This window comes from Nyctibius grandis, chromosome 3, assembly GCF_013368605.1.
Source record: "Nyctibius grandis isolate bNycGra1 chromosome 3, bNycGra1.pri, whole genome shotgun sequence".
In the NCBI taxonomy this organism is placed as follows: domain Eukaryota; kingdom Metazoa; phylum Chordata; class Aves; order Nyctibiiformes; family Nyctibiidae; genus Nyctibius; species Nyctibius grandis.
The window spans coordinates 90360418-90387575 of NC_090660.1; the positions used below are offsets into that span (position 1 = coordinate 90360418).

Consider the following 27158-nt stretch of genomic DNA (forward strand, 5'->3'; position numbering starts at 1 on the left):
GTAAAATTCATAAGCAAAATCAATAATCCAAATAAGAGATAAAATTTTACATTAACTGTATATTTAAATAAATTACACAGTGGTTTACAACTAAGTTGTTATAATGCAACCAAATATTCTCCTAAAGGAACATTCTTCTGGAGCTACTACTGATTTCTTCATGCTTTGTTTTTTGAGGCAATAAAGAAGGTTGCATTTTATATAAAGAGCTTGAAAAGTTTTGATTAGCTAAAATATCTTTGACAGACTATGTTACGTAAGGTAAAAAATAGAGTAGGTCTCTATGAGTCATCTTGGGGGTTTTCTGCATACTAAACTATATTTTCTCATTAGTTCAGGCAGCAAATCAGACAGTGTTTTTATTATGGGTGGTACTTAAAATTTACTTCAGTCCCAAAGCATTTACTCAAAGATAAAGCATTCTTACATGCTCCTGTAAAATAGGACTTAAAATTGTTAACAGGTTAAGCTATTTTTCTGTGGGTTCTAAATACTGTTAAGTATGCTGATAAATTTCAGTATACAGACTACTATTTCTTCTGTCTTTCTCTTAGAATTTAAATATTTCTGTTTATGCTTTTGTCTGAAATTAGGGTTAATGCCTCAGCTGTTTAACTTGGTGGACCTTAATTAACATTCTAAATAACTTTTAACCAAAGTAAATAATAGGAGATGTCAGCAAGGTAACACGTGGTAGAAAGTTATAGAAAAGACATTTAAAACTTAGCAAATAGTATTGTGCTACCAGAATTCTTAAATTATCCTAAAGACAGGTGTCTGTAAATTTTAATACGTGTTTTGAAGGGTTGTGGAAAAAATATAATCCTGAATTAAATTCTAAAGACAATTCCATAAAGAGAAGAAAGACACAACTTATAGTTGAGGGTATTTGAGCATTTTCATTTATCTTTTAAACCAGTGCTGTGTTATTTCAGTTTGTATGTAAAACTATCCTCTTTTTTCCCTAAATATATGTACTTGAATCCCAGCTTTTGTGAACATTTATATAAATGAGAAGTCCCATGGTGTTATTAAACTGTGTGGATAGAATTCTACAGAACAGTTCATTTTCTAAACCTAAATTAAGAGAATAACTTATTTTATTGGAGGTGCGGTTATGTAAAGCCCCACAGGGCTCATTCATTAGCTGGGCAAGCTTATTGCTGCCTGATTAGTAAATAACTCAACTTTAAAAGACAGAACATGACACTGAATAGGAAAAGAAGGAAGTATGTCTGTCCATCAAGTCTATAAGTACCTACAATATATAATAGAACATAATTATGAAATATTTATGCCTATAGTAAAAACTCTTAAGTAAAGTATGCAATAAAAATCATGCAGATATAACTGCTGTCCCTCTGAAAAATCTATTGTAATGGAGAATGGTTGTAACTAGTTTTTCCTTATACTAGAAACATTGAGCACTTGTGATATACATAAAATATTACTTTCAATGGTAGCGGTCATTGTTTTCACACTGCATTCTCAGAGGAGCATCATCTGACTTTCCGATAAGTGACCTTAGCCCCATTACCCTCCCTCAATTAATTATGTTTTTTTTCTTTGTGAAATGCTGACATTCAGGCTTGTCACTTTTATGTGATGAAGAAAGGAGAAATAATACCCTGACAACTGGCACAATTCAGCAAGTGTGCGGAAGGTTATCACCGCCTACATAGCAGGGAAAGAACAGCTGCTTCTTTTATAGATTATTTTTTTCCCCATAGAATTTCACTGACTGTCTCTATACCCTTGGACAGGTGTTCTGTGTAACACATTACACACTAAACATCTTGTGAATTCATACAGGGACAAGACCTGACTGTATGTATAAATCCTCCTCCTTCTCCTGTCCTTCTCCCCAGCCTTTGTATACCTGTTTCTTCTGTAAGGGAACGCAGGAGCACAAAGATGCTGCAACATACTCCGATGGGTGACTCACCTGGGACAGTCAGGTACAGATGGAGGTCCTGTGGAGTGTGCCTTCTCATGGTTTTGATACAGAGATCATTCCAGCCTGTTTGTATTTGAACTCAATGAAAGACTTATTCCCTGTTCTCCAACTTGCTATTTGCTAGAAAAAGAGCCGCACCACCCGTAAGGGCAGGTCTTTTTCTTTCCTATCTTTTAGGAAAACAAACAAACAAAAAAAACCAAACCAAAACCAACATAAAATCTATTGTGAGCAGAACGGATGTTAAAAAAATCACCCTAATTGTTCTGGGAAGAATAGAGGTTAAGGTGGAAATTCGTTTACACATTGGAAATTCCCAAGACACGGAATCTGTAGATAAAAATCTGGTAGTTAGAATGAAGCAAGGGTATTGATAACCTCTAAAACATAACTGAAAATCACATGACACTAAGCTCTTTTCTCTTTTGGAAATCAGCTTCCATCCTTTATAAAAATACTCATGCTTTAACAGTAACAGTTAATAGACAAAACTATTTCCTTTATTTGAAGATACATATCAACATAGTAATATTTAGAAGAAGGTATAATCTATTAGGTCATTCAAATTGCTTTTTGTTTTGTTTACTGATCATAGCAATACCTAAACCTTATTACATGTAAATGTCACCAAACCTCCAATCTTTTCTCATGTAAGGTGGTAAGCACAGTCTAAGATCTTGATGAAATTCTTCCATAACTGTTTGTCTGCTATGTATCTTTAAGATTTTTTTTCTTGAATATACCTACCGTGAAGACATATGGCATAGTTTACCAATTGCTTGTTTTATTTATCATCTTAATTGACACTAAGATATATATGTTCTTGATTTATAAGTTATTAATTTTTATTTTCCCGCTTCCTGCTTTTTCAGTGCTTTTTCTCCTTATCATTTAAGTTCTAATGTTCAAGATAAGATAGATGATTATACTATTGCTGATTCCTTGTGCTGTTTGAGCAAACGTTGTACAAATATATAATAGTATATATCCTAGCTCTTCGAAGAAGCAAGTCCTGCAGTGGAAACACTGGCATGGCAATTTCACAACCAAATTAGATATGTAATGTCTATTCAAGAATGTATATATAAATTGTGCATAACGTCATGTTTTGAAGTAGGATTATATAGATTTTTCCCCATTATCTTGTAAAATGTTGGTTTGTCAATATATGATGGTGCATGTTTGTATTGTTTAACATAGCACATTCAAATATCAAACAGCCAGCTTTATTCTTTTTGGGTTACGTACTGAAACTCTGTTTCTTTTCACATACTAGTATTTAGTTAATCCAGTATGCTTTGTTGCAACAAATAGCATATAATGAATTCAAGTTCCATTTTACTAATGACAAAACAAATCTGTCCTATTTCTATTGATATGGTCAGTGAAACAAAAAATGGGCATTATTATAAAATGCTGTTAAAGTAAAGAGTGATTGGTCTTTGCCTGTATTTCCCTGAAGTGTTATAGATTTTGAATCTCTACTGAAGTGACGGCAAGTCTTCAATATTTTCCACAGTGTAATTTTCTACTGTGCACCAGAGATCTCTTCTATTTTAAAATTATTTTCCCTTATAAGAATCGCATTCTTATCTTTTATTTTCCCTTGAGTTACAGGAGGGAAAAGATAAGACAACTTACCTCTTCAAGCCCTAACTCCAGTGCCACTCTGTCAAAATGCATTTGTGTAGTAAGTGACCATTTCTTTTCCCTGAGGCTCATTTAGTCACCAACAGAATGTGCCTGTCCTTCACAAAGAGAGAGGAAAAGAGAAAAAGAACATTCCTATCTTTTTATCCCTATATTGGTAGCTACTGTAGCTTTGTTCATCATGGATTGGAAATCTACAGAACCTTTCAGTGAGATACACAAAAATAACAAAAGGATCACTTAAAAAAAAATGAGGTGCTTACTTTAATTTTCTTTCAATTTTTCTTTTATTTTTTCCCTTAATTTGATATGTTTTCTTGATATTTCTCGTTAGGAAATATGTTGTCAATTATAAGCTCCATTCAGTGCACTGTGACCACAAACTTATCAATTTTGTATGATCAAGTTTCTAAAATAATGAGTATCCTAAACAGTCTCAAAAGGAGTTAGTCTTTAAAAAAAAGTTATATCTCTAACATCACCAGAAATCATGCCCCCTTTTACTGTTAATGTCCTTCTTTGTGAAATAATTTCTGAAAACAATAATGGATTTTTTTTCACCCCTTTCAAAAGCCTCAAACCTCAAAAGATCATGCCTGATTCATAATTAACACGTTTAGCGAACTGTATTTATGCTTAGAGGTGCTTATAATTTTTTATAAGACTACAAAGAAAGAAAGACTATCTAATGGAAATAATATTGGCATAAGTCCTTTTTTTTCTTAGGCACAAATAACAACACTCGTCTTTCGAATCACAGATTTCTAAGTCAGTGGTAGTGACCACAAGGAAAGAAAAATCCGTCCTAGCCATCTCTTACTCAAGCCAATATGAACTACAAATCTCAAAAAGAATATATCATAAAAGAGAACCTAAATCAAAATGTAAGAATACAAAGTAAACAAAATGTAAAATAAAATACAAAAATATGCTTAAGCGATAAGATTACTTTTGACTTTTCAAAGGTAGTCATTATATATACTTCTTCCAAATGTTTATACTATGCAATATCCTGTAGAAATAGTTTCCACTAAAATATACTCTATAACAACTTCTGCTGTGAATTGAAACTTTGTTATACATATACATTATATGAAAGAATGTATTACAATTAGTGACATTTTTTGTCAAACTAAAACAAGGTGGTAGACTCCTATGTGCAGCTTTGTTGGTAGGAATTCAAGCTATGTTCCAGGAGGGTAGCTTGTAAAACCTTTTATTTCTCTTCACTATTTGCTGACTCATATTGAAGTTTCCAATTTTATATATTTTTTTTAAGTTTTAATTAAGGCATTACTAATTGAGCTGTCTGAAAACTTACTGTTTCTTTTGCTAATCTTAAACAACCATAAAATAATTTCTATTTTTCATAAATTAATTATTTACACTGAGGGACTAGTGTGAGTTTATCAAGAAATGAGACACTGTCAGGCTCTGAACCTAACTTCTTAGACATTGTTGAAACAAATATGCAATACAGGGAATCTGAAACAAAAGTGGTATAGCTAACAGTAAAAAATGTGAATATGAACATCATTTGCCTGCTTAGCGATTTCAAAGAAAGATTAAATAGTGATCTTCCCTAAAATCGTGTTATTTAAAATCTGACAAAAGCCCAATAAGCAGTATTTTTTCTCTTATTTGTTTCAAAGGAAGTTTGTTGACATTCTCTAAACAAACCTAAAAGCTATTTGCACTTCGATAAAAAAAAAAATAAACCTAACATTTCTGCTCCTAAGGATAACTAAGTAATGGCAAAAATATTCTGTTTCAAATTCAGAAATGAACTGATGCTAACATGAAATTTGCAGAGTATAAAAGTGGTGTAAGCAAGGCGTACATGAAAGATTAAAGTAATAAAGGAAATATTTGCTATAAATGTAAATGGATATGAATGGGGTTTAGGGATGGTTTATTTAATTTAAACTGTCATTCAAATAACATCTTGTTCAACTTATTTCCATTTATGAAAGCAAATTAAATATAAACCTATGGATGTAATTTCTCAAATACAAGAATCGCATAGCATAAAGGAAAATAGTAATATTTTCCAGCTAACTCCTGTAAATAATTATACTCTACCTAAGAATTTTTTGAATGCAGAACCAGTTCCTTTAAGTCTTCCTAACAGGGATGTCTGATAGAAGACAAGATGAGCAAGCTCACTGTATCAGCTTTGCTCAGCTATGTATCTTTTTAAATTTGACAAAAACCATGGAAAATCTTGTTATTTAGGATAAAATAATAACTAGAGAAAGCTATTGGTCCACCAGCTGCATCAGAATAGTAGCCTCAAAAGAGAATAAATATAAGTAGGTATGAATACATTTACTGTCTAGCATATATTAGCAGATATATATCTCTAGCATATATTAGCATATATATATAACTATAGAAAAAATGGTTGAGTCACCATCCCTGGAGGTATTTAAAAGACATGTAGATGTGGTGCTCAGGGACATGGTTTAGTGGTGGACTTGGCAGTGCTAGGTTAATGGTTGGACTTGATGATCTTAAAGGTCATTTCCAACCAAAAAGATTCTGTGATTCTATGATTCTATATTCTATGAGAAAAATACCTTAAATTACTTGATGTAATCACTTGCTGGAGAACTAGTTTACAGAATACATTTGTTTTCCCAAATGAAATGTGAAGTGACTTAGGCACTTAGAATATTATTAGTTTACCAGGACAGCCTAGGAAACTTTTTTGGCAGTTAAAAACTGAATAGTTCTGTATGTTTGACATTAACAGTCTCATCAACATTGAAGACAGGAGAAGTGAGTTTGTATCTTCTTTGGGATATCTTATATTGTTAATTCAGGACAACTTTAACTTTTATTGGAGGTCTCTGTTCTGGGGAGAGTTTGAACTTGTTTTTTATCTTTTTTTTAATATTATGAATTATATTCTTCTTTTCCTAGAACTGTTTAAACGAACACAAATAAAGCAGTATGAAATGTCGATGTTTTTGTGCTTTTTGTTTTATGATTCTGTTCTGTTGGTTTTGATTTTTCTTTAATCAAACAGAGTAATAAAGCCTTTCAAATCTCTGCAAAGTCTTTCTTTAAATAATCTTCAACTCTTTTTCATTTCTTTGTTGAAACGGAATGTTATTTACTTTTTGTCACATTTCAATTGTATTCAGAGCATTAACAGCTGAAAGCTTTGAGAAATGAGGTGTATGTTGCTGGCATCATGACCCTAAAAAAATTATTTGAGTTAAAATCAAAACACCTGCTATTTGTTTGTTTGTTTTCTCACAGTCAAACTACTAAGTGTCAAAACATAAAAAAAGTGGCAGTGAGGTCTTTAAAGAGAAGTTTTCAAACAATGGTTTAGGGATATCTGTTGCTATTATTATCATCACATGTAATAAATTAGTTTTATTTTAAGATTTCTGTCCTTTTTATAGATAGGGTCACTCCTGAAAGAAGTTTGTGATAGTTGGAACAGACAAGGAAAAAAATATTGTGTATGGAATTTCCATTACCTATGCACCATATTTCCTGTATTTGTAGATGAAGAATAAATTCCTAAGTTTCATATCTTGAGCACAACATATTTTTTACAAGTTTCTAAGACATAACAGACTGCGTCCAAGGGTGCTGAGAGAGCTGGTGAATATCCCTGCAAGGCAGCTTTCTATCATCTTTGACAGTTTGTCAATATTAGGAGAGATGCCTGAAGACTGGAAAAAAGTTGCATGATCTTCAACAAAAGCCAAAAGCTTGATCTGTGCAACTGCAGGCTGACCTTTATTTCAATTCCTGGGGGAAGCATGGATCAAGTTCTCTTGGAAGCCATTTCCTGGCATGTGAAGAAAGTGATTGGGAACTGCTAGCATGAATTTATCAAGTGTAAATCACACTTGACCAAGCTGATTGCTCTTTTATAATAAATCACTAGGTAGCTGGACAAGGTTATCAAGGCTTTTGTCTGTCCACTCATCCAGAGTGGAATATGTGAATATAATGTCCTGACTTGGGTGCAAGAATACTGTAGGAGATAACCGGATGGGTGAAAAAAACCCCAACCAAACAAAAAACAAAACAAAACAAACAAACAAACAAACAAAAACCCCCAAAAAAACAAAAGAAACCCCAAAAAACAAACCCCAAACCAACTAAACAAAAAAAACCCACTGCCATAAAAACAGCTTGGATGATAGGATAGAGGGTAGTAGTTAATGGATCATACTGTACTGGAGGCCAGAAGTGAGAAGAGTACCACAGGAGTCTACTCTGGGATATTCCATTTTATCATTGACTGTGAAGAGGATATGAAGTGCATTCTCATCAGGTTTGCAGATGACATCAAATTGGGAGAAACAGTTGAATATGCTCAAGAGCAGTGCTGCTATCCAGAGGGACTTATACAGGCCAGAGGAATGGGCCTACAGGAGTTCTACAAAATTTAACAAGAGCAAGTGCTAAGTCCTGCACCTGGGAATGAATAAGTCCTGCACATGGTAAAAGGGAGTGGCTCTCCAGAAAAGGCCTTGTTGCCCTGACAGACAGCAAGCTGATCACAAAACAGCAGCATGTGTTGGCAGTGGAGGTCAAAAGCATACTGGGCTGGATTAATAGGAGCACAGACTGATGGAAGTGATTATTCTTCTTTACTTGGCCCTCCTTTGAGTCCATCTGGAATAGTCTGTCCAGTTTTGAGGGACTGATTAACTGAAGTGAGTTCAGTGGAGAGCCACCAAGGTGATCGGGGGCTGGAGCACTTGCCCTGTGAGGAGAGCCTGGGGAAGCTGGTTTTGTTCAGCCTGTAGAAGTAAGGTCTAATATCAACCTACCAGTAGTTACAAAGAAGTTATTAAGAAGGCAGAGTCAGGTTCTTTACATTGGTACATGAGAGGATGGGGGGACAATGGGCATCAGTTAGTACAAGAGAAATTCAGACTGGATATAAGGGAAAACTTTTTCCCACATGGACAGTCAAGCAGTGGAACAGGTTGCCCAGAATGGTCTCCATCCTGGGAGGTTTTCAAGGGTCAAATTGATAAAGCTCTGAGCAACCTGGTCTGACCTCAGAGCTGAGCCTGCTTTGAGCAAGAGTCTGTCCTAGAGACCTTCTGAGGTCCCTTACAGGGAACCTCAGGGAGGGAATCAGGAAAGCCAAGGAACAACTGGCGCTGAACTTCACTAGGGATGTGAAAAATAACAAGAAGAGTTTCTTTAGGTACATAAGACAACAAAAGAAGATTAAAGAAACTGTACCAACCCTGATGAGCAAAATGGGAGATCTGGCTACAACTGACATGGAGAAGGCTGAGGTACTCAACAATGTTTTTGCTTTGGTCTTCACTGGCACGTGCTCTAGCCACACCACCCAAGTCGCAGAAGGCAGAGGCAGGGACTGGAAGGATGAAGTACTGCCCACTGTAGGAGAAGACCAGGCAGATTCAAGACCATCTGAGGAACCTGAATGTGCACAAGTCCATAGGACCTGATGACATGCATCTGAGAGTCCTGAGGGAACTGATAGGTGAAGTTGCTAAGCCGCTATCCATCATTTTTGAGAAGTCATGGCAGTCTGGGGAAGTTCCCACCGACTGGAAAAGGGGAAACATAGCCCCCATTTTCAAGAAGGGAAAAAAGGAAGACCCAGGGAACTACAGGCCAGTCAGTCTTACCTCTGTGCCTGGCAAGATCATGGAGCAGATCCTCCTGGAAACTATACTGAGGCAGATGGAAAATAAGGAGGTGATTGGTGACAACCAACTTGGCTTCATTAAGGGCAAATCATGCCAGACAAATTTGGTGGCCTTCTACGATGGGGTTGCAGCATTGGTGGATAAGGGAAGAGCAGCTGATGTCATCTATCTGGACTTGTGCAAAGCATTTGATACTGTCCCACACAACAACTTTGTCTCTAAAATGGAAACACATGGATTTGATGGGTGGACCACTCAGAGGATAAGGAATTGGCAGGATGGTTGCACTGAAAGAGTTGCAGTCAATGGCTCAAAGTCTGGGTGGAGAGCAGTGACGAGTGGTGTCTCACAGCGGTCTGTATTGGGACCAGTATCATATTTATCGGGGACATGGACAGTGGGATTGAGTGCACCCTCAGCAAGTTTGCAGATGACACCAAGCTGAGTGGTGTGGCAGCTACTCCAGAGGGAAGGGATGCCATCCAGAAGGACCTTGACACTCTAGAGAAAGTGGGCCCATGGGAACTTCATAAGGTTCAACAAGGCTAAGTGTAAGGTCCTGCACATGGGTCGGGGCAATCCAAAACATGGATAGAGGCTGGGTAATGAGTGTATTGAGAGCAGCCCCACAGAGAAGGGCTTTGGGGTATCGGTGAATGAAAAACTGAATATGAGCTAGCAATGTGTGCTCGCAGCCCCTGCACCCTGGGCTGCATCAAAAGTAGAGTGACCAGCAGGTCAAGGGAGGTAATTCTCCCCCTCTATTCAGCTGTTGTGAGACCCCACCTGGAGTATTGTGTCCAGCTCTGGGGCCCCCAATATAAGGACATGGAGCTGTTGGAGCAAGTCCAGAGAAGGGCCACGAAGATGATCAGAGGGCTGGAGCACCTCTCTTATGCAGACAGGCTGAGAAAGTTGGGGTTGTTCAGCCTGGAGAAGAGAAGGCTGCGGGGGGACCTCATAGCAGCCTTCCAGTACCTGAAGGGGGCCTCCAGAAAGTTGGAGAGGGGCTTTTTACAAGGGCATGCAGTGGTAGGACAAGGGGTAACAGTTTTAAACTGAAAGAGAGTAGATTTAGATTAGATATTAGAAAGAAATTCTTTCCTGTGAGGGTGGTGAGACAGTGGCACAGGCTGCCCAGAGAAGTTGTGGCTGCCCCCTCTCTGGCAGTGTTTAAGGCCATCTTGGATGGGTCTTTGAGCAAACTGTTCTAGTGGAAGGTGTCCCTGCCCATGGCAGGGACGTTAGAATGAGATTATCTTTAAGGCCTTTTCCAACCCAAACCATTCTATGATTCCAGCTTGAATTGCCCTATGAGCTTGTGAAATGCATATTGATGAGAAACGCTTTTTAGAAGATCCCTCCTTGGTTGTAACTACCAGTGGAAGTTTGGGACAGTATGTAATTCGAGAGAATATCATAGCTGTAACAATTGTAGAAATAAGAGAGAATCATTCAGATACCTTGCAGTTAAGTCTATTGAGATAAAGTGTTATTTGAGTCTAGAGAAGTTATTTTTGCATGTGTGTACATAATATGTGTGTATATAAATGTGTATATATTTATATATATGCTTATATATTTACGTATAGTCTCCTTTTGACTTTGCACAATTCTTTTTGTGTCACTACTCCCTTTTTTTGCCACGTCATGAATTCATCAATTTAAGCTGATAGGAAAATGAACAGTGTTGACACAGTAGGATGCTGGTTTCTGTTGCTAGTTTTAAGTGCTCACATACTACAAGTGATATTTTACTTAATACTATTATTGCCTAAAATTTTTCAAAATAAAATAAAGTAGAAATAATTTTCCTCGTATCGTTTTAATTTCAAGTTCTCTATTAACACAAAGCACTTTGATTTTTCTAAGATACTTACACAGAATTTCCTCCTTAAAAAGCTAGAATATAGAATCAGACCCAGTGGTGCATTTCAGCAACTGTTATAAGGATGATTTTCCTTTGCTTATAATAATGTATATTTATTTTCTAGATGGGAGCATATACCCAAAGGGAGTGTGTTTTACTCTTCTAGAAATAAATTCCTTATTTATTTCAACAGAAATTGAAAAGGAAAGCTGTGGGGATCCTGGAACACCCTTGTATGGTATCAGAGAAGGGGATGGATTTTCTAACCGTGATGTTTTAAGGTTTGAGTGTCAGTTTGGATTTGAATTAATTGGAGAGAAATCTATCATTTGCCAAGAAAACAACCAGTGGTCTGCAAACATACCAATCTGTATTTGTATGTACCAAATCTTTTATTATTATTATTTTTAACACATAACATTATGATAAGTTTTCCTTATATCTAATAATTTGTGTGATTGATTGCAGAGTTAGCACAATGCAATTAATTCCGCTGATAGGATGAAATTACTTTTGTTCAGTGGTGGGTTTGCCTAATGACTATGTTTAAGACAGGTTCTAGAACTGCTAAAATATTTGTTTCTTTTACTAGCAACTATTAAAGCAGTTGTCTTTATGTGATTTGATATAATGTTTTATTATTGTTTTTTATGTAGGACTCTGTACATTTTATATGTATGATATACTTTTTATAATCACTCTTTTAAGTTAATATTTCCTTAGATTAGAAGTTGCTGAATTGTACTCAAGGGTTGAAATTATTTACATTTTTTCCCCCAAGTATTATATATTAATATCTTTTAGCACTTAAATGATCATAGACATTTGTAGCTCTCTTCCAGTTAAATTATACAGCATAAGTAAAACCAATGTTGTGATATGTACTTGTGGCAATACCTTTCTTAACATTTCCACTAAAATAATACAGATCAAATATATTCAAGATGCAATAAGTTTCTTTCATCCTTGTAACTCAATTTAATACGGCTTAACTGAAATGATTGAATATAAAATATTATCCTGATAACAACAAACAACTCTGTTGTCTCTTTGAGGCTAGTTAATTTCTTGTGCTCCTGTGTGAACAACAAATTATAAGAGCTCTATTGACTTTATACCTCTTTAATGTACTCAGTGAGAGGTGTGCTCATCTAAATAGTTCCCTAAACGAGAAAATAAGTGGTTCCAAGTGATTAAGGATTGTTGAACATGGGTAAATTGTAAGGACTGCTGTGGGCTTCCAACACAACAAGGATGTTCTTTATTACCTGGGGGCTCTGCTTGGGAGGTAGTTTTATTGAGGGGAAGGGAATAAGAAGATGAAAAAAGAAACAAGAACTTTCTTTCTGGCTTCACAGATCATAACAAATACTGAATTATTCAGTTGAGGTGATCAGCAAGTTTAAGGATCTCTTAAAAAACTTATTAATAAAATAAATCTTTATTGGAATGTTGTATTCTATTATCTAATTTCTTTCTCTCTTTTTTTGGCAGTTCCTTGCCTTTCCAATTTCACTGCACCAATGGGAACAGTTCTTTCACCTGATTATCCAGAGGGATATGGGAATAATTTAAACTGTATCTGGACAATAATTTCAGACCCTGGGAGCCGAATCCATCTCTCTTTTAATGATTTTGACTTGGAATCTCAATTTGACTTCCTCGCAGTTAAAGATGGTGACTCTCCAGATTCCCCCATAATAGGAACATTTACTGGTGCTGAAGTTCCTTCCCATCTTACCAGTAATAGTCATATTTTGCGTCTGGAATTTCAAGCTGACCATTCAATGTCAGGACGTGGATTTAACATCAGTTATAATAGTGAGTAATAGTACTTTTTTTATGTGTGTGTGTGTTTTGTTTTCAACATACAGTTTAGGAGATATGTATACATATGTAAAAATGACGGTGTATTACGGTAATACACCTTCAAACAAATCCTATATACCCACATATACCTAATTTAGGTGTTTAGTTTGTCTTTCAAATACAGTGCTAGAGCTTAAAATACGTGTATATTTATAATTTACAGCATTCGAGATCATTGTGATGGGAGTGTTTAGAAGACTGACAAATCAGGCCAGTTTCAAGTTGTAAAACAGAGCTTTACCAAATTTGTTAACAGCACACTTTGTGTTGCTGGTTAAATCCTACATAATGTTAATCACCATCATTACATATACAAAACTGTTACTCTTGAACACTCATATGCTGGTTTAGCTGTGAATGTATGTAACATCCTGGAGCTTATGGCTACAGTCCGTGCTAGCTGCTTGTCATCATGGTTAACGTGGGCAGCCGTAGGATCTCTTTGATAAGAGAAGTCAAATCAGAATAGGCTTGTCTTCTTTTTCTCTGTTTTACCTTCCTTATGGCTGATGATTTTAAGCTATTTTTCCCACTCCCAGAAAAGGAGGACTCCTGTTCTCCTTGTACTATTTACCTTGTTCTTTTTTGTCTTTCCAGTCACCCTTGTGTATTCAGGAGGATGTCTAGCCCATTCACAGTCCCTTGTGCTTATCTTGTTTTATGTTTAGCAACTTTTTTCTACTTGGATGCCTCCTATGTGCAACTACACCTGTTTATCTTTGCCCTTTTGGCGATCAAATTGCTCATATGCTTATGTAAAATGCTTTTATGTTGTGCCTGGCTACAGCATTACAACATTAGAAAGAATACTTACATAGTGTTGTTAGCTACTTTGGTTTGGTATGCTTGTATATAGGCTGGAGGTAAGTTCATATTAATTATATCCTGATTAATACACTTTTAACTTACAGCTGTAACATCCACGAAAAGATAAATTTCTAGACTGCCATTCAGACCAACTGCAATAAATAGTAGTTGGGCTTCTATCTTGAGGTCTCTGAATTGTACCTCCCTATTTGTAGCTTTTGGAACAGACACCAGCATCTTCTGTCACCTTTTGTATTTAGTTTATCTATTACACAGAAACAGAGAGCTTCCCATTAAAATGGAGTTCTGTGTATTTCACTTGCTTCTGTCCTGAGGGAGGTGAAAAGGTTGAAACTAACCAAAACCATAAATAGCTCCACATTTACTACTTGGCACTACATTTACTGACAGCATAATAGTTGAAGGTGACATTAAAGATCGTCTCCAGTACTAAATACCATTAGCACTGATTCACTTTACTTTTTGCTGGCAAAATCATTACATCTCCTCTGAAGGAGATATGAAGAACTGCCTGTGTTGTATTGGTATCAAATTATTTGGCATTTATCCTACACCAAATTCCTGACAGGATATATTCCCAGCTAGGGCAGACATGATGATGATGCAATATGTAAGCCCACAGCATGAAGAACACTGCAAAATATAGCGTGAGGCTTTCCTGGGAACATACGCAAAATTAAATTTTGCCACCTCAGTAGTGAAGTGAGAAGGACAGGGTTTAGTCAAGTTGTTCCTTTTAGGGAGTTGGAAGGAAATCAGAAGGAGAGGAAATGCCTGAAGTATCAGGCTTGTTACTATGTATGGAGGATGGTAGAGATAACAGAGTGGCTGTTGGGGGGATCATCATATCCTCCACCCAAACCTGCCCCACCTCACCTATTTGGATTTTTTTTCTTTTTTTTTTTCTGTCTGATGGTAGAGGTAGCAGAGTAGTTTTCCATGGCAACAGGTAGACAAAACATGCAAAAGATGATGGATATTTTGATATTCCCAAAAATCTGATGTCATGAGTAACTGATCCCATTCCTGTCTTTCTCTGTAACACCTAAGAGTATGATAATTCCAGGGGCTTACCTGGAATGTAAGTGAATCTTCAATTACGTGATTTGAAGGAGAGCTGTATACCCACATCTCTCCTTCCCAGAAGAATGTGTTACATGCTTGGCTATGTGAAAAAGATAGTCTTTATTATTTAAGATGTTTTACTCTAAATAAAACAAAAGGGATCCGTCAAACCAAAGAGGAAATTAGGTTAAGTGAGCTTGGTAATTGAGAGACCCAGACTTCACATTTTTCTCCAAGGAATGCTAATATTATTTTCATGGTATTGCAAGGACTAAATTCCCCTGTGACTCCCTGCTTTTCTTGCATCATAGTTCACCTCTCCATCTTTTTTTTTTTCCCCTCTCTCTTTTGTTTTGTTTTGGTTTATGTTGTCAGTCTTTCAGAGAAGTATTTCTTAAGACTTGCCTTGAACGTTGCTCTCTGAATAGGAAAGAGATAAGCTGATACCAGATTACTGTGTAAACATTATTTTTCTGATACTGTCTTACATTTCAGCTCCCAGCCCACTATCTTTGCTGCTTCATCCCCAGGTCATTTTTCACAAATGCAGAATGTAAGCACGAAGAAAATGTGGTGTCTTCTTATTGCTTTCTATAACTACTAGTCATCATTGCAAATTAAACTTCAAGCTGTAGCTAGGTATCTTGGTATTGTAACTAAATATTAGAAAGTCTGGGGTTATTCAGTACTATGGAAATATAAAATCAGTTATAATGAAAATGAGATATTGAATCCATGTTTCTTAACAGAAGTTGTAACATTTGCTCTATGTTTTCTTCTGCTTCATGTCCTTTTAACATTTATAAAAGTTCTGCTTACTTCTTTAAGGTTTCACTGTGGTGTGCTCAATGGTGTCAAGCCTAAATGTAGTGATGAGAAAAAAAATATTGGAGAGTCTAATGCAGTCTTCTCAGATAAAAATTAGACCTGTGTATAAATGGATATACTCAAGTCATCCCATTTTGCAGAACTAGAATTAAATATAGGTCAGTTAAAGTAGGATTTACAGTAAAAATGAAAGATGCAGATGATTAGCATGGAATAATCCTTATATTTAGTTTTTATTTAGAAATACACCAATTCATCAAACACTGACAAGACTTCAGGTTTAATATTTCAGTGCCATGTGAATGTACTAATCAGAATAAATTCTGGTCCTTTAAAAAATATGCAGACTTCCTCAGGCATGTGGTAGTCTGATTATGATACCTCTCAATTAACAGTCACTTAAAGTATGCACTGATAGTACCAAATGGTACCATTTTAATTTTTATAAAGTAAAAATGCAATATTAACTTTTACCAGTTGTATAACAAAACACACTCACTCTGAAAAGAATTATTTTAAAGAAGTGTTTTCTGTATTTGAGCAGTTTAACACATTTATATTTTTATTTCTTTTTTCATGGGTGTTTTTAAGCTAGAATGGAGGGGGGGGGTGTTAAACTCAGTAGTTAAAATCTGCTTACAAAAGCAAAAATAAGTCCAGAAAATGTGTCTAACCTTTATTCACTAAAGACAGATGCAATCTGATACATTAGAGAAGTAATCTTTCCATAAGTCTAGGTAATCCTGCTTCGGCAGGGGGATTGGACTAGATGATCTTTCGAGGTCCCTTTCAATCCCTAACATTCTGTGATTCTGTGATTCTGTGTGATAATAAATAGTTTAAGGCCAAGAGAGAGGATAAAAGAAGACTTAATATAATTTTCACTCTGTCTTGGCATTTGTAAACCTGAAGTTAGTTAAAAATATCCATTTTCTGCCAATATTTCTGCTTATATTTTTCAAAGATATCATTCTCTTTTTGCCCCTTTCAAGAGTAGAAACAGTGTATCACAGAAAAGGTACAATAAGATCAACCTTTTCTGAAAACAATGTAGGTTACTAACATAAATAACTTCATCAATGTTTTTTACGTATTGGATGGAGAAGAATAAAACTGAGTTACTAGTACATAATATGATTTTTAAATAATATTTTTCGGAAACTATTTTTATCCCATGTTTATTTTTATTACGGCAACATATGTGGTCTCAGATAATTATTCTCATTCCAGTAAAACTAAACATAAATTCATCTTCTGTTGGAAGCAAACAAAAATTAGATTTCAAATGTCTTATCTTTGAGTTACCTCAGTAAGTCTGAGAAGGATTTCTAATAAGTTCAATTTTGGGCAAAGCCCACAGAAATGTGAGACTTGAAAATGAATGATGCAGAGAATGTTCCAATAACCAAAGAAACAGGAATTCAAAAGGCTGTGATTTTCAGCTTGGTCAGATCCTTCTATTGGTTTACTTACATCTACTGTTGATGCAAAAGGAGAATGAAGCAGGAGACTGTTTTACTGGGTACAGCAGAACACAGGAACATAGCAACTTGAAATTGCATTGGTTTAAGTTGTCGTAGAACTGCATACTTACACCTGGCTCCTTGCTTCCAGTTTATATCCCAAACCCAGGAGCCCTTAATGACATTTCTGGTCTCTGTGAAGGTATTTATAAGCTCAGTCATCCCTTCATCTTCCCTCTAATGATGTATATGCATTGAACTCCTCAATTCAAGAGAAAGTCTGAGCCTTTTATCATATTTGTGACTCCTTTATGAGTGCTTCCCACTTTATCTGCATCTTTGTTCAATTATGGAGATCAGAACGAGACACAGTATCTGAATATAGCCACATAAATTACTAGCAGTGAAGTATCTCTGCTTCAGTCTGGATTTCCTAGTTTAGGTCAGGACAGACAAAATGCACCATTAATTACTATGCAACAGTTGGATACATGTGAAGGAGAGTGGATATTTATTGTCTGTGACAAAGGAGTTAATGTAAAGAAAACTACAAAGTCACGAGTGATTATGTCTATATCCCCTTTCCTCACTGGTAGAAGCAGAGGTTTCAGTGGTTGGGAGGAAGTGTGTCTTCAGCTGTGAGAGTTTGGTCCCAGGTGTCCCTGGAGGTCCTCCATGGGCAAGCATTCCAGAAGCCAGTCACGCCAACCTCCCTTCAGGCTGAGGTGGATGAGTTTATTGAGGTGGAGAGCATCTTGCAAATTGTTTGATTTTTACTAGTTGGTGAACTGCTTTGAGCTGTTGCTCACTGATCGGGACGTAGGAGGTGCTGGGCAAATATTTTTGTATTAGTTTAGATTTGTTGTTTCTGCCAGTTATGCAGATTTTTTTTGTTGCTGTTTCCATTACAACTGTTTAATTGTGCTTTACCTAGCAAAAGTTACAACCCTATGAACTACACAGACATGTGCCGAAGGTCAAACTGTCGGCCTTTGGCATCAGCCTAATTACTCGAGTGATTTCAGCTCAGTAGGCCAAGACATTGACAATCTGAGATGCTGTTTTTATATCCAAAGACTGCTTTAGTCTGTTTTATTGCTGTGATAGGGTATGTCCGTCATAGCACATTTTTGCTGACACTCCATCCTGCTAGACTTTTTCAGCCTCAGTACTTCCCAAGATAGAATTTTTCAAACTGTTATGTACTACACAGAAGTGTTAGTTTACATCTGGTGGTCCTGAATAACCTAGTTGTTTGCATAACTTCTAACAACATTTCATAACTGTTTTTTATGAAGTATCCCTTTATTATTTGATATTCTCTTAACTTCTGTGTCTTTGGTATTTTCCTCTGAAAGGGTTACGTTTACAGAATCACAGAATCACAGAATGTTAGGGATTGGAAGGGACCTCGAAAGATCATCTAGTCCAATCCCCCTGCCGGGGCAGGATTGCCTAGACCATATCACACAGGAACGCGTCCAGGCGGGTTTTGAATGTCTCCAGAGAAGGAGACTCCACAACCTCTCTGGGCAGCCTGTTCCAGTGTTCAGTCACCCTTACAGTAAAGAAGTTTTTCCTCAAATTTAAGTGGAACCTCCTGTGCTCCAGCTTGCACCCATTGCCCCTTGTCCTGTCAAGGGATGTCACTGAGAAGAGCCTGGCTCCATCCTCTTGACACTTGCCCTTTACATATTTATAAACATTAATGAGGTCACCCCTCAGTCTCCTCTTCTCTAAGCTAAAGAGACCCAGCTCCCTCAGCCTCTCCTCATAAGGGAGATGTTCCACTCCCTTAATCATCTTTGTGGCTCTGCGCTGGACTCTCTCTAGCAGTTCCCTGTCCTTCTTGAACTGAGGGGCCCAGAACTGGACACAATACTCCAGATGCGGCCTCACCAGGGCAGAGTAGAGGGGGAGGAGAACCTCTCTCGACCTGCTGACCACACCCCTTCTAATACACCCCAGGATGCCATTGGCCTTCTTGGCCACAAGGGCACACTGCTGGCTCATGGTCATCCTGTTGTCCACTAGGACCCCCAGGTCCCTTTCCCCTACACTGCTCTCCAACAGCTCTGTCCCCAACTTGTACTGGTACATGGGGTTGTTCTTGCCCAGATGCAGGACTCTACACTTGCCCTTGTTATATTTCATTAAATTTCTCCCCGCCCAACTCTCCAGCCTGTCCAGGTCTCTCTGAATGGCTGCGCAGCCTTCCGGCATCTCAGCCACTCCTCCCAGTTTTGTGTCATCAGCGAACTTGCTGACAGCGCACTCTAATCCCTCATCCAAGTCATTAATGAATATATTGAATAGAACTGGTCCCAGAACCGACCCTTGCGGAACTCCGCTAGACACAGACCTCCAACTGGACTCTGTCCCGCTGACCACTACTCTCTGGCTTCTTTCCTTCAGCCAGTTCACAATCCACCTCACTACCCGATCATCCAGACCACACTTCCTCAGTTTAGCTGCGAGGATGCTGTGGGAGACCGTGTCAAACGCTTTACTGAAATCGAGATAGACCACATCCACAGCTTTACCATCATCTATCCACCGGGTAACATCCTCATAAAAGGCTATCAAGTTGGTTGAGCAAGACTTCCCGTTGGTGAAGCCATGTTGACTGCCCCTAATGATCCCCCTATCCTTGATGTGCCTAGAGACAGCACCAAGAACAAGTTGTTCCATCACCTTTCCGGGGATGGAGGTGAGGCTGACCGGTCTATAGTTACCCGGGTCCTCCTTCCTGCCCTTTTTGAAGACTGGAGTGACATTCGCTTTCCTCCAGTCCTCAGGCACCTCTCCTGTTGCCCATGACTTAGCAAAGATGATGGAGAGTGGCCTAGCAATGACTTCCGCCAGCTCCCTCAGCACCCGCGGGTGCATCCCATCAGGGCCCATGGATTTATGGACATCCAGGTTGCTTAATTGGTCCCTGACCCAGCCCTCATCAACCAAGACAGATTCCTCCTCTATTCTGACTTCTTCTGAGGCCACAGGGGTCCAGGGATCCTCAGGACAGCCTCCAACAGTATAGACAGAGGCAAAGAAGGCATTCAGCAACTCCGCCTTCTTTTTATCCTCTGTCTCCAGGACCCCCACCTCATTCATCAGTGGGCCTACATTGCCTCTAGTGTTGGCTTTACCTGCAATGTATTTGAAGAAGCCCTTTCTGTTGTCCTTGACCTCTCTTGCAACGTTTAATTCCAAGGAGGCCTTAGCTTTCCTAGTTGCCTCCCTACATCCTCTGACAACAGACTTATATTCCTCCCAAGTGGCCAGCCCCTCTTTCCACGATCTGTACACCTTCTTCTTCCACTTGAGTTTGCCCAGCAGTTCCCTGTTCAACCATGCAGGTCTCCTGGTACCCTTCCTTGACTTCCTACCTGTTGGGATGCTCTGATCTTGAGCTCGGAAGAAGCAGTCCTTGAACGCTAACCAACTATCTTGGGCCCCCTTACCTTCTAGTACCCTGTCCTATGGGATTTCCCCTAGCAATTGCCTGAAAAGGCCAAAGTTGGCCCTCCTGAAGTTCAGGGTTGCGATTCTGCTAGCTATTCTGTTCCTGCCACATGAGATCCTGAACTCTACCATCTCATGGTCGCTACAACCAAGGCTGCCCTCAACCTTCACCTCTTCCACCAGACCCTCCTTGTTAGTGAGGATCAGATCCAGCAGCGCTCCTCTCCTAGTTGGCTCATCCACCATTTGCATCAGAAAGTTATCATCAATGCACTGGAGGAACCTCCTGGACTGAGGATGGCTGGCTGAGTAGGCCTCCCAGCAAATATCAGGGTAGTTGAAATCCCCCACAACCACCAGGCCCTGTAATTGCGAGACTGCTGTCAGCTGCCTGTAGAAGGCCTCATCACCGTCCTCATCCTGATCCGGTGGCCTGTAATAGACACCCACAACAGTATCACCCCTGCCAGCCTGCCCCTTAATTCGCACCCACAAACTCTCAACTCGCTCCTGATCCGCCCCTGGACAGAACTCAATACATTCTAGCTGCTCACTCACATAAAGAGCAAGTCCACCACCTCTCCTTAGTGGCCTGTCTTTCCTGAACAGGACATAGCCATCCATGACCACATTCCAGTCATGCGAGGCGTCCCACCAAGTCTCTGTAATTGCCACTAGATCATAGCCCCCCGACCGAACACGGATTTCTAACTCCTCCTGCTTATTCCCCATGCTGCGTGCATTGGTGTACAGGCATTTCAGGGAGCGAGCTGGGCACACCGATTTCATCCCAGATTCACCCCCTGATTTCACCCCAGGGGGATGGGGGGCCTCCTGGTCTACCTCAACACTAGAGCATTGCCCCAGTGGTGCAAGCCCAGCTACCACCCCATCCCCCTTCGAATCTAGTTTAAAGCTCTCCGAATGAGCCCTGCTAATTCCTGTCCCAGAACCCTTTTGCCCCTACGACATAAACCTTTCCCATGTATCACTGTCACGCCTGTTGTCTTATAAAACCAGCCATTATCAAAGAACCCAAAGCCCTGCCTGTAGCACCAGTCTCGTAGCCAGGCATTAATAGAGAGAATCCTACTATTCCATCCCACCTCATCACCTGAAAATGGAAGGAGGGAGGAGAAAACAACTTGTGCCCCAGACTCTTTCAAAGCTTACTCCAAAGCCATTGCTAGACTTTTCAGCTAAAACTCTTTGTAGAGCAATCTAGTAAAACAATTAATCGCACCAGTGGACCACTCCTTTCTGACTCTATTTCCAAGGACCTTTCAGAGCAGACCAGATGAGTTATGGCTAGCTTCATTCCTGCCTTCCTATCTCTTGAGATCTCTGCAGTTGCTCCCTTTCACATTTTTTTTAATGGAAAATGCAGGTTCTAACATCCTTCTGAGTTAATATCAGAACTGAAAGTACTTCATTTCACCCTGTGCTATGATTATGCTGCCTGGCTTTTTTCCAAGTAGTACCTAAAATACCAGTACAATCAAGATAGTTGATGAGTATAAATGCCAGGTAAACTGGATTAGTACTTAAAATACCAGTACAATCAAGATAGTTGATGAGTATAAATGCCAGGAAAACTGGATTTCTTCTTTACATGTAATATTGCATAAAGAACTTTTCCGTGATTTCTTGATTTATTGATGATGGGTAAAATATTAATATTAAGGATATACCCCTGTGTTTATTTCTTTTCAGTTTAAGACTTGTATATAATATTACAGCACCACCATCAAGGTTTTCAGAAGTATAAGCAGACTGAATTTTACTCATCAAGTAATGTAACTGAAGCCAGGGTAGTTTAAGAGAGTGACTGCTGTTGTTGGGAAGGGCTGTCTTTCACTCTCTTGCCTCTCATAACCATCTTTTACAGTACAACTGCTTCCACAGGAGCAGCAGTAGCAGCCACAACTCTCAGTTCCTGAACTGAAATACAAAACAATGAACCAATTTTGCAGTCTTAATAAACTGGTGTCATACACAAGCAAGCTATACCTGGAGTCAACATTTATCTACATTTACAGATAACAATGTTGAAAATCTATCTCTGTATTGTCTGAAGCTAGTAAGAAAAACAAACAATCCCCTCACTAAAAGAGATGACTGTGTGCAAAGTATTGAGAAAGTTTTTGTAACCCCTATGAACAAGCATAGGTTTGCATCATTTTTTAATGCCATCCTCTGTCACTGTTTAAGGCTACGCGGGTGGTTAAATGGATGGCAGACACTCTCTTTTAACCTTCTCCTTCCCCAGAGGGGAAAAAGAAAAGAGAAAAGGGAGAGAGACTTAACTGGTTGGAAAGTTAAAACAGTTTTAATAAACAATAAAAAGGAAAAAGAGTCTAATAAATAATGCACTGTATATAAAACCACTACTGAACCTACCCCAATGACGATCACATCACCGCTGACACTGCAGGGCAGGTTCTGGGGAGTCCAGAACCACACACAGCAGCAGAAGGAAACAGATTCAGGAACGAAGGCAGGAATGCAGTCAGAGTCCTCCCAGGATGTTGGTCATAAGGGAAGAGAGCACGACCCTCATAGTCCCTCAGCTTTTAACTGAGTATGATGCAGGTGGGATGGAATACGCCATTGGTCAGATTTGGGTCACCTGTACGGTCCGCCCCTCCATGCAGGTGCGACACTTTATGATCCATTCCTTTGTGGAACAAAGAGACCCAACAGGGACCCTAGTTCCCTTGGCAACAAGCACATGTAGTCAACTTTAGAAAGTATTCACTTAAAAGAAACTTAACTGAAACTTAACTGTCTCCACAGCATTCTCCTGGATAAGCTGGCAGCCTACGGCTTGGACAGGTGCACTCTTTGCTGGGTTGAGAACTGGCTGGTTGGCAGGGCCCAGAGAGTGATGGTGAACGGTACTGCATCCAGTTGGCGTCCGGTCACTAGTAGTGTCCCCCAGGGCTCAGTACTGGGCTCAGTCCTGTTTAAAGTTTTTATTGATGATCTGGATGAGGGTATCGAGTGCATCCTCAGTAAATTTGCAGACGACACTAAGTTGGGTGGGAGCGTTGATCTGCCTGAGGGTAGGAAGGCTCTGCAGAGGGATCTGGACAGGTTAGATAGATGGGCCAAGACCAATGGTATGAAGTTCAACAAGACCAAGTGCTGGATCCTACACTTTGGCCATAACAACCCTTTACAGTGCTACAGGCTGGGGGAAGAGTGGCTGGAAAGCGTCCCGGTGGAAAAGGACCTGGGGATATTGGTGGACAGCCGGCTGAACCTGAGCCAGCAGTGTGCCCAGGTGGCCAAGAAGGCCAACAGCATCCTGGCATGTATCAGGAATAGTGTGGCCAGCAGGACTAGAAAAGTAATTGTTCCCCTATACTCGGCACTGATGAGGCCACACCTCGAGTACTGTGTCCAGTTCTGGGCTCCTCATTTCAAGAAAGACATTGAGGTGCTGGAGCAAGTCCAGAGGAGGGCAACAAAGCTGGTGAAGGGTTTAGAGGGTATGTCCTATGAGGAGCAGCTGGGGCAACTGGGGTTGTTTAACCTGGAGAAAAGGAGGCTGAGGGGAGACCTTATTGCACTCTACAACTACCTGAAAGGAGGTTTTAGTGGGGTGGGGGTCGGCCTCTTCTCCCAGGTGACTAGCAACAGGACTAGAGGACATAGACTCAAGCTGCGCCAGGGGAGATTCAGGTTAGACATTAGGAAAAATTTCTTCACAGAAGGGGTTATTAGACATTGGAATGGGCTGCCCAGGAAGGTGGAGGAATCACCATCCCTGGAGGTGTTTGAGAAAAGACTAGATGTGGCACTTAGTGCCATGGTCTAGTTGACAAAGTGGTGTCAGGGCAATGGCTGGACTCAATGATCCCAGAGGTCTCTTCCAACTTAGTTGATTCTGTGATTCTGTGAAAAGTCTGTCCTAGTCCAAACCAGGACATCCTCAAATGGTAGACAGCTATTCAAGGAAAGCACTATTTTCATTCCCAATTGTCACGGTTTAAAGCTGGGCCAGCTATTAACCCAGTGGCAGACGCTCTCTGTTAATCCTCTCCCCTCCACCCTAAGGGGAAGGGAAAAGGGAGAGAGACATACGGGTTGGAAAGTTAAAACAGTTTTAATAAACTATAGTAATGAAAAAGAGTATAATAAGAATAATAGAAATAATCAAATATATACAAATATATATAAAACCAAGACTGAGAGCTTGGAAATCCTCCTCAGGCAAAGTTGTTCCCCACAGCACAGGCAGAGGGGAAAATGCAGTAGCTCCCCCCAGCACAGGCAGAGGGGAAAATGCAGTAGCTCCCCCTGCCATCACACCTGCAGGCTTTTAACTGGAGAATTGGCAAAGCTGGTACCAATCAGTGGGAGACAGGAGGGCCCCTCCCTCCTGGGCCCCACCTCCAGGAGGCAGTGGGTTAGTGATAAATAGGAAAGTGAGAATGACGTGTATGGGATGGAATACCTCGTTGGTCAATCTTGGGCCACCTGCCCTGTCTGCTCCTCCCTGCAGGTGCGACCCCCTTCGGCTCTTCACTCGTAAGCAGTGAGGAATTTAGCAGTGACCTTGGTTTCTCTAAGACTAATTGGCCTGGTTTAGGCCAAACCAGGACATTCCACCCCTTATTCCATACCATTCACGTCATACTCAGATCACCACTACCTTTTCATTTTCAAATATATATACACATATCACTAGTTTATGATTCTTCCTTATGCAAAAAGTTCATCAAGTTCATTTAGTTCAGGATTGTGGGTTTCCATCTGGCTAGCAGTCTCTCAGCAGTCTCTCTGGCTAGCAGTCTCTCTTTTGTCATGGTTCGTGCCCACGGGTTGCAGGTTAAAGATGTCAGACTCGAGGAGGTTACTGGACGCCACTTGATGAAGCTAATTCCGGTCTCATCACCACTGTCTTAACCTGAAAGACACTTATGCAGCAACAACATACAGTTCAGACTTAAGTAGTCTCACCCAGAATCAGATCACCTTCAGGGACACATCGGACTTCACCATCTTGCAACATCACCCACCAAGTACATCCAGGTCCCTGAGCAAAAGCAATCCCACGAATGGGTTTACCTTTGCCCGTTGCAGGAAGAATCCAGACAGTTTTTCCCAATAGATTCCTTTCATGCACCACAGGGACTTTATCTCCTTCTACTGTATGTAGAAGGTCTGACTGAGCAGGGCCAGCTCGATTGATAGATCCCCTGGTGTTAACTAACCAGGTAGCTTGTGCCAGATGCTTATCCCAGTTTTTAAAGGTTCCACCCCCCATTGCTTTCAGGGTAGTTTTTAACAGCCCATTATACCGTTCAATTTTCCCAGAGGCTGGTGCATGATAGGGGATGTGATATACCCATTCGATGCCATGCTCTTTGGCCCAGTTGTCTATGAGACTGTTTTTGAAATGAGTCCCATGGTCCGACTCAATTCTCTCTGGTGTGCCGTGTCGCCACAAGATTTGCTTTTCAAGGCCCAGAGTAGTATTCCGGGCAGTGGCATGAGGCACAGAGTATGTTTCCAACCATCCGGTGGTCACCTCCACCATGGTAAGCACATAACATTTACCCTGGTGGGTTTGAGGGAGTGTGATATAGTCAATTTGCCAGGCCTCCCCATATTTATATTTCAACCACCGCCCCCCATACCACAAAGGTTTTAACCGTTTGGCTTGCTTAATTGTGGCGCACGTTTCACAATCATGGATAACCTGTGCAATAGAGTCCATGGTTAAGTCCACCCCTCGGTCACGAGCCCATCTGTATGTTGCATCTCTCCCTTGATGACCTGAAGTGTCATGAGCCCACCGAGCTAAAAATAGTTCACCTTTATTTTCCCAGTCCAAATCTATTTGGAACACTTTAGCAGCTTGATCCGCTTGTTGGTTGTTTCGATGTTCCTCAGTTGCCCGACTTTTAGGTACGTGAGCATCTACATGACGTACCTTCACGACTAGTTTCTCTAGCCGAGCAGCAATATCTTGCCACAATTCAGCAGCCCAAACAGGTTTACCTTTGCGCTGCCAGTTGCTTCGCTTCCACTGTTTTAACCACCCCCACAAGGCATTTGCCACCATCCATGAGTCAGTATAAAGATACAGCCTTGGCCACTTTTCTCGTTCAGCAATGCCTAAAGCCAGCTGGATGGCTTTTACCTCTGCAAATTGACTTGATTCACCTTGTCCTTCTGTGGCTTCTGTGACTCGTCGTATGGGACTCCATACAGCAGCTTTCCACTTCCGATGCTTTCCTACAAGACGGCAGGATCCATCGGTGAACAGGGCATACTGCTTCTCATCCTCTGGTAATTTATTATATGGTGGGGCTTCTTCAGCACGTGTCACCTTAATTAAGAAATGGATTCGTGCTGCTCACAGGGACTGGACCTTCATTTCTCCTATTCACACTTGGGAAAAAGGAATTTGAGGCCCATCTACCCTGGCTGGGGTCCTGCTCACTTGTAACTGGAGCAGCCATCCTTCTAGAAAAATTCTCTCT

General features: G+C 39.8%; 1 protein-coding gene across 3 annotated transcripts in view; it reads left to right on the top strand.

The window, feature by feature from the left end:
* The window catches only part of CSMD3 (CUB and Sushi multiple domains 3), a 790297-nt gene that overhangs the window by 410635 nt on the left and 352504 nt on the right, over positions 1-27158 (top strand). For all 3 annotated transcript variants that reach the window (XM_068397267.1, XM_068397268.1, XM_068397269.1), the window contains 2 exons: positions 11337-11519; positions 12638-12964. In XM_068397267.1, coding sequence (XP_068253368.1) covers positions 11337-11519; positions 12638-12964 — 510 coding nt within the window. The remainder of the gene's footprint in view (positions 1-11336; positions 11520-12637; positions 12965-27158) is intronic.